The following is an 8,783-nucleotide window of genomic DNA, read 5'->3' on the forward strand; positions in this document are numbered from 1 at the left end:
GGGGGCTTTAGTTTTGACTATTTATAACCATATGTGAGGCATCAAGGTGAAATCAGGCACTCGTCAAAGTAATGAAATCCAAGAAATTGGCATTTTCGGCCAGTTTGGAATTTTTTTTCGAATTTTTGTTTTTTGGCTTAAGGCCTTGTATGTCCATTAAAAAACACTTTCATGTGTGGGTTTTACGAAGAAAGTTAATTAAAGGCACAAAAATTTTAGTTTGCAGTTTCCAACGACTCTTAAGGTATTGAAGTCACCAAACTTTGAAGGCCGTCTTCTCACTAATTTTACCTCTGTAACCAGGTGACTCCACCTCCTGCAATCGCAAATATCTTGACTTCTGTTCAGGATAAATAGATTTTTTTTTTAATTGAAAGTGAGTGAAAAGAACAACTTTTAAGATGATATAAACAACTCCATATGCCCAAAAATTGAAGAGCGCCTGATTCCTCTGCGTTGTGACACATATTACCATGCCATTGACATTTAAATGCAATGAAATCCTCCTCAAATTTTCAGTGTTACAATTATCCTAGTCAGTTGTAAATGTAAGGCCACAACCTTATTAACACCCGACACAGACGGTCAGACCAGACCGTCTTTGGGCACAAAAGAAGGCGCACCGACTCTTTAGTAATGGAATATAACAAAAAACGGTTTCGGCTACCGTACTGACACCCGACGTCCTGTGTCGGCCCTAGTCAGACCGTCTCTGATGAAACATGTTCTATCGAAGACGGTCCGTCGGGAGGTGATTTTAATTCTGTTATCTCTGCATAGTTGTGTCCCCTTTCCTGCCTCAGACACTACACAGAATTCTAGCAGTTCTTGGTCAGTTCATTGAAACTGCTATGTTTCATTCGATAGTATTGTTGAGATTTTTCACTATCTTCCAACAACTGTGGGAACAAATTATGAAATTCACATAGTGTATCACACTTTCTTTTGATGAGATGCACTGAAAATCTTCTTGTCTTGGTTTTCCTTTTTTTGTCTGCGTCTCAAAAGCAACAACAACAACAATTTCCTTCTTCTACCACACACCATATTTGCAAGACGGCGGTGTCTGACCGCCAAACTCCGGTGTTAATATGGTCGGCCTCACCCGACGGAAAACGACGGGTCTCGTCTGACTGTCAGTGTCAGGCGTTAATATGGTTCTACCCTTATGGAGCCTATGTCTTTTTGGCTGAAAATAATCAATAATTTTACAGCTTTTTAACTCTTTCACTACCAGGAGGTTTTCCTCATCTGGACCGAGCCCAATCTGTGACCTACTTTCTGATTCAACCTACCGTCGGACAAATTAAAGATTTTAAGTTCAATTTTCAATATAAGCCACATGTATTATATTATGAAAATAAAGAGGAAATAATTATCTATCTCAGCATGTTGATAAAAACGATCAATCTTTAGCCTGAGGTTTCAGTTTCGATTGTTACAAAAGTAGGTATGGTTTTGAAGCAGGAAGTGGAGAGCCCTAAAACACGGCTCATAATCCAGCGAAGGGTGTAACACGAGCCGTGAAACATGACTCGCGGTAGTGGAAGAGTTAACAAATCTTTTCAGTTTGAAATGGCTTTTGTAAAACGATTAAAGTGAGAGAAGAGGCAAGACAAAAGATGAGAACTTTGATAAAAGAAACACAACCACTTCACACCAAAACTTATCTCCTCTCAACAGACGATACCAAGTCATCCTGGATGCCGTGCCAGCCTCTGTAGGCAGCATTCTGACTGCAGATGCCATCTTTGAGACCCAGAAGTATGGCACCCCAGTCTCTGTCTCGTCTGCGGATTCGCCAGGGCAGAGCAGCCAGTCCACGACGGCAACAATAATGGATTTGACAACCTCCACTACAACAACAACTACGACAGTGATTCTAACAACAGCAGCACCAAGTGAGCTAAAGATTTTGAGTTTGGGGGTTATTTTTGTTGTTGAAATGGGTGCAAGGCAATACAATAGAGGGTGAAGCTCTAACTCTACTATTCTCCTGCATTCCCGTTTAAACTCCTTAAGCCCAATATATAAGTCATACATTCATCGACCTTTAGAGAGAAATCACGTGTAGGCAAAAAGGCATACTAACAGACCAGCACGCAGGCAGTCAAGCAGGCAGGTAGTCAAGCAGGCAGGTAGATAGTTGGGTATGAGCACTGACAGAAAGACATACAAAAGTATTTATGTATAAATAGATTGAGGGAATGAGGAATGTCAAAATAGATGTGCATGTATTTCTATTTGGATGGATCAATATAGTTATAATTTTATTTTTAAAAATCATTTTAACTTGCTCGCTATTTCTATTCCAGCACCAGGTGCTATAGAGGAAGATGATCATCACACGCTGAACCTTCGAGTTCCAAACAAGACTCCTTACAGGTAATGGAGCTCCGCTTGATCGATCAATCGGATCTTCATGGTGGGGTGGTGTAAAAAAGGGTCTGGCCTCAGTGCTCTTGTTCAAACATTATTCATTAAGAATAAGCTGTGACCTTTGATCTTCTTCAGCAAGATAATATTATGGCTTCCCTTAGTAACTGGGCAAAATGATTAGTCCAGAGACATCTACTGGTACTTTAATTATAATAAGGTTTGTTGATTCAATATTTACTCTGGAAGAGTCTTATAAATGCTGTTATTATTACTACTAGTGTTATATTATTTCTAACTTTTGTAAAAAGAAGGTCTTAACAGACTGCCACTCCTCACCCCCCCCCCCCCACTAACCCCCACCAACCCCCACCCTGAAATAAAAATCTTCCTGCCTCCCCAAGAGTCTTGAAGCACAGAAAAGCTGTCCCCTGAGAATTTGTTACTCTTAGAATAACAGCATTTGTGTATCTGTTTTACCTTAGACAATTTATCTCAAAACTATCCACTGGTAGCTCCTACTTCTTTTCTTTCCCCCTGTTGTTTCTGTCATCTGTCTTACTTCTCCCCTACATTATATGACCATTTTTGCTTTGATGTGCTTGTCTTTGCTGAAACTGAAACTCAGCTCAATACTCTAAGTCTTGCATGCACGGTGTTGAGAATGCAAGGTATATATTTACTTTTGTTTGACAGTATATCATTTGGAAGAGGTTCAAATTCACTTTTATTTCCAGAGTGGACATTCGATGGACAGTTGACCGTGGCGACTTGAAGGCTGTGAAGAATTTCGTCATCACTATCAAGGGAAAGACAGGAAGAAAACTGCTACAGCAGGAACTTAGAGATAACCAGAGGTAACTCTGTCTGTCTGTCTGTCTGTCTGTCTGTCTGTCTGTCTGTCTGTCTGTCTGTCTGACTGTCTGTCTGTCTGTCTGTCTGTCTGTTGGTCTGTCGGTCTGTCTGTCTGTCTGTCTGTCTGTATGTCTGTCTGTCCAACTATTGACCACATATTTATCTATCTATTTAACAATTGACCACATGGTATATATCTATCTATCTATCTGTCTGTCTGTCTGTCTGTCTGTCTGTCTGTCTGTCTGTCTGTCTGTCTGTCTGTCTGTCTGTCTGTCTGTCTGTAGTATACATGGTATCTATCTATCTATTTATCTATCTGTCTGTCTGTCTGTCTGTCTGTAGTATACATGGTATCTATCCATCTATCTATTTATCTATCTGTCTGTCTGTCTGTCTGTCTGTCTGTCTGTCTGTCTGTCTGTCTGTCTGTCTGTCTGTCTGTCTGTCTGTCTGCTTATCTTTTCATCTTTTCTTTGGTTTATCTATTAATATTAATCTCCATTACCCAGCGACTTTGGGTAAATGTTGAGGTATGCATCTTTGTCTATCTATCTGCTCAGATCAGGCTAATCAGGCTCTCGTCAAAGTAAGGAAATCAAAGAAAGCGACATTTTCTGCCAGTTTGGCAATTTTTAACAAATGTTTGTTTTTTGGCTCATCACCTTTTATGTCTATTTAAAAGCACATTTTTGTGGATTTTACTGAAAAACTTTGATTAACCCTATCCGTACGCCCTGGGCTCATTTTGTACCCCGGCAGTTATATTCTTCACATTTTAGAATTCTTCTAGTACGAAGATATCTTTGAAACTTTCAGTATTTCTAAAAAAATCTTTTTGACCGAGTGCTATGCAAAGCGTACGGATCGGATTAATGAGTAAACTTCCTCTTTGAAAGTGGTGGCACAGAGTTCCAAACGTCGTATGGATAATATAATAAAACATGACATACGGATAGGGTTAAAGGCACAAAAAAGGTAAATCTTCAGATTACACAGGACTCTCAAACTATGGAAGTCTCCAAACTTTAGCGGCCTTTTCCTTGCTAATTATACCTATAAAACCAGGTGACTCCCATGACCTCCTTCAAGTACAAATATCTTGATGTCTATTCCAGATAGATGGGTATTGTTTTCATTGAAAGCAATGTAAATGAACAGATTTAAATAGTAGAACCAAGAACTCCACATGTCCAAAAACTGATGAGAGCTTGATTTAATTATGTCGTGACACATTTTGAAAACTTTAGGGAAGCATGTATGAAATTGTCTCCTTGAACAAACATTAAACAAGAAAAGATTGTTGACCCTAAATTCTTTATAGAACCAGACTGCATGACCAAAACATGGCTTCTTTCTCATAATCCTACTCCACAGAAGTTACACCAATACCGCACAAACACACACTCACGTCTGAAGTGAACAAAACTTTGTTTTCTATTTTATTCAAAACTTCAATCAATTAATGCTTCACATCTACATCATTTTGCTACAGGTCCATAACAATTCACTCTCTGAGCCCCAACACGAAGTATTTTGTTAACCTGAAGGCAAATGGAGATTCTGGTGTGCTGGCAGAAGCAGATTTACCAGTCCTGACTCCTTCTGCAGACGCTGTGGCTGGTCAGATTTCTTCTTTTTTTTTAAATGAATTTATTCTACTAATAAGTTTGACTTACCACTTAGATTTTCAGGTATAAAGCTTACATTTTGCTGGAGACCCCTGTGGTTTTTCATTACCTGTTCAACATTTAATGTAAAGTGTTTAGTTTACTGAAAATTTTGATCTCTGTTTTCTAGTTCAATGTTGAAACATAAAAGTTACTATTGCCATTGCCCTAAAGTTGTTTCACTAATTTTACCATAAACTTACTATTTTAATGAGTTCTTTGTTCAAGTATCATATCGTTTTGTTGTTGGTTCTTTTTACAAGCTGCTGTTTGTATTTAATTTCAGCTTTCAAGCTAATTTCTGTTGGCCTTTCTGTTACGTGTACATTTGACTTTTTGTCTGACTATTGGTCTCTCCAAAAACCAATTCGTTCAGTAGCCTTTGGGCAAATGAAAAAAAATCTACATGCCAGAACGTAGTTCACTCTAACGGTAGAATAGCATGAATGAACATTTTTGGGTCATGTGTAACATAGACGTACACATAATTTACTGTATAGTGTCTGCCATGAGTTCATCCTTTGTCTTTCTTCTTTTCCCTAACTACAACATCAAAAACACCCGTATCCTATATGGCTCTTTAGTAGCCTTATGATATCTGGTCCTTGTATGTGTTTGACACCCCTTTCAACACTGCAAAGTTGTTTAAGAGTCGAGACCCTAGAATTTAATTTCTGTCTACAATAGGATCGAGCTGAGTAGTTTACTAGAAAGCATACAAAATTCCTCAAACAGCCTAAGTTCAAGAACAACTCATTTGAGATTTGAACCAGATTCATTGGCACCTTCACCCTACATAATACACCTAAGTTGTACTTAGAACGTTATCAAAATCATGCTATTAATATGGAAGAGCACATAAGGTAATATGTTCCATTCTGTAGTCATAAAATGCAAGCTTTACTTCTTTTTGCATTGATATATTTTTCTCTTTGGTGTTTGGCAGTCACATCTTCTGCTGTTCTTGACCTTGAGGCGAATGAGATCAGGCCGTCCAGTGCCAGACTTGACTGGCTGGTGGTTAACGGAGATCCAAAGATGGTCAACTCCTACAGGTGAGCTCAAGCTCTGGAGTGCTCCGACAAGGTTTTTCATGTTCATATACCCATTGTTTTGAGTACTGTTTTTAAAATATAATTGATTGTGGTTAATTGGTTCATTTCGAGAAAAGTAATAGAGTACCTTTTGGACATTGGAGAAGAGAACAACGGCAGGCTGAGGCATGAGCCATGGACTGTCGAAGACCTCGTGAGCGTGAGTGGCAGTTGAGGGGCTAGAGCATTGTCACTCATCAGTGCAAGTTGGGCCATGTACTGTGCTAGATAGGGACAGTAGAATAGGCTGTCACGTGCAATGTGAATTTGTGACTTCTCGATGGACATCCTGCAGTTGGTGATTGCTACAAGAGGTGGGTGTTTATATTTAAACTACTTTGATAATGATTTTATTTTGAATGTTCTAATTCTCAGGTTGGTTTTTCACGAGTCTGTTGTTATATACCAGTAGTAAAATATACATGAAGCCAAATTGAAACTGGCTTTAATTCTAATTATGTTTTAGTTAATTGACTTGGAATTGAAACATCCCATAGAGTCTTAAATTGAAGTTACCTCTCTGAATTGGAATGAAACCTCTAAGGACGAAAAAAAGGAACATAGAATTCATAAATAGAAAAGGAATAGATTTTCCTCACCACGATAGATTAGATCACATTTTCATGTTCTTCTACTTTTACACATCAGCATCCAAGTACTAGACGGAGGACCTGGTGGATTCAATCTTCTCACACAAAAAGTACCAAAGCACTCACAGTCGCTGAACCTGCAAAAGCTACTACCAAACAAGTAAGATTATAACTTTATACTTCTCTGTCTGGCCTTGACCCTTTGAGTCATTTATGTATTGTGTATTTCTTTGGGTGTATTTGTGTTTGTGAGTAAGTGTGTATTTGTGTGTGTATTTGTGAATGTATTAATGTTAGTGTTTATTTTGAGTAGGTGTATGTACTATGTGTGTAAATAGAAGTGTGTGTATTTTGTGCCTATGTATGTGTGTGTATTTGTGTGCCCGTGTATGTGTGTGTATGTGCACTTGTATGAGTATGTGTGTGTGTGTATGTGTGTGTGTGTGTGTGTGTATGTGTGTGTGTGTGTGTGAGTGTGTGTGTGTGTGTGTGTGTGTGCATGTGTGTGTGTGTGTGTGTGTATGTGTATGTATGAACATGTATAACATGTTGACGATGCCACAATTAGTTTATGCTGACATGGTGTAAAATAAAATTAACATAGCTGAATTGTACACTCCCATTTTACTCCAGGAGATACCACGTGATCATTGACGCCCTTGACGCTTCGGATAATACCCTGATGAAGTCTTCTCTGACTTTTGCCACACCCGCACAGGGCCGATATGGAGTCCCAGTTCGAGCCTCGTCGAATGAGGAAAAGTCTGTAAGACAACCAGAACCTACCCAAAGGCCTCCTGTTAGCCCAGGTAGAAGAGCCTTGTACACCTGCTTCTTTTCTAGGACGGATAGTGGATGTAGTCCGGTGGATTACAACTTTTGTTTTACAATCATTGTCTCCACTAATAGTTTTAAAAGAGCATAGAGCATGCTGTAGGGTGTGGATGTAGGCTATATATAGATTATCGCGGTACCGACTGGCAGCAGTGACAGCTGCAGCAGCAGCAGCAGCAGCAGCAGCAGCAGCAGCAGCAAAAGTTGGTAAATGCTATAAGTATGCTCCTAACAGATTCAACGCTGTGTGTCCTTCGAGTACACGAGCTTGTAAATTTATAACTTACAGTACTGCAGGTTCATATCGTGAAAAACTCTTGAGTACCGCACCGATTTAGAAGCCAGCAAAATAATTAGGGTAGGCCTATGTTACAAAAAATTCAACCAACAAAAGTCATTGACAGAATTACATGAAATTTTCAAGACATAATCAGAAAGAAATGTACTGTATAGAAAAACCTCTTTTGCGACATATAGACATCATGATAAAATTCTGTTTGGAGAGGGTAGCATGCCCACCTGAATTTCTAGATCTAGATATAGCAATCTGGGAACGCTAAAGCTATGGAAGAACAAAAATGTAAAAAAAAACCTTCACAGCTCAAGAAACGCACTTTAAAATTTTGAAGCACTACATCAACGATTCAGATATCACATAGAGTGATTTCCTTTGATATTTACTTCTGTGGAGAAGTTCCGTTCGTTGTTTAGTGTGCCTGGTCGAGTCAGCGACTAAAGTCACCAGCGGTACTGAGTGGAAATTGCGGGCCGACTACTAAAGTCGCGAACGGTACTGTAAGTGTCAAGTGAATCAGCCAGTTAAAGAAATGTTTACGTAAAGTTGTGTAAACCAGTATAAACCCGCAACAGTGAAACAAGTGCTGTTATTTTTTCTTTTAAAATATTTTCTTAATTAAACGCAGACATTAAATTATTGCTTCTTTTTCTCTCCAATTTATTCCAGCCATTCATGAGCCGATTCTGGACATGGAAGTTTCCCCAACTGCTGAAACTTCTGCCAGACTGACGTGGCAAGTGGCTGGTGGGGACGCTTTGGACATCAAGAACTACAGAATCAGAGTGAGAAGCAAGGACCAAAATGGTTTTGTGTTGTTGGAGAACAGTTTTCCTTCCAACACGGAGTTCTTCGCCATTGATGGGGTGCGAGCTAGAGAGTGAGTATAGTATTGTCCCTTATATTTGTCTCATCGTTTTTTATTCTTGTTTTTGCCATTTTTGACTTGGTTTCTGTGGTTTTCATCATAAAATAGATTTTTTACAAGTTCTACTTTCCTAAGTCTCTCTCTCTCTCTCTCTCTCTCTCTCTCTCTCTCTCTCTCTCTCTCTCTCTCTCTCTTCCTCAT

At 39.1% G+C, this 8,783-nt stretch overlaps 1 protein-coding gene across 1 annotated transcript in view; it reads left to right on the top strand.

Annotated features, from left to right (window-relative positions):
* Positions 1-8,783, top strand: part of LOC101858501 — a gene marked incomplete in the record, with an annotated part of 62,326 nt that overhangs the window by 47,552 nt on the left and 5,991 nt on the right. The window contains 8 exon segments of the mRNA XM_005100564.3: positions 1,684-1,901; positions 2,316-2,385; positions 3,114-3,233; positions 4,727-4,854; positions 5,848-5,956; positions 6,644-6,745; positions 7,219-7,394; positions 8,384-8,594. Coding sequence (XP_005100621.2) covers positions 1,684-1,901; positions 2,316-2,385; positions 3,114-3,233; positions 4,727-4,854; positions 5,848-5,956; positions 6,644-6,745; positions 7,219-7,394; positions 8,384-8,594 — 1,134 coding nt within the window.

Source organism: Aplysia californica, unplaced genomic scaffold, assembly GCF_000002075.1.
Source record: "Aplysia californica isolate F4 #8 unplaced genomic scaffold, AplCal3.0 scaffold00251, whole genome shotgun sequence".
Classification (NCBI taxonomy): domain Eukaryota; kingdom Metazoa; phylum Mollusca; class Gastropoda; order Aplysiida; family Aplysiidae; genus Aplysia; species Aplysia californica.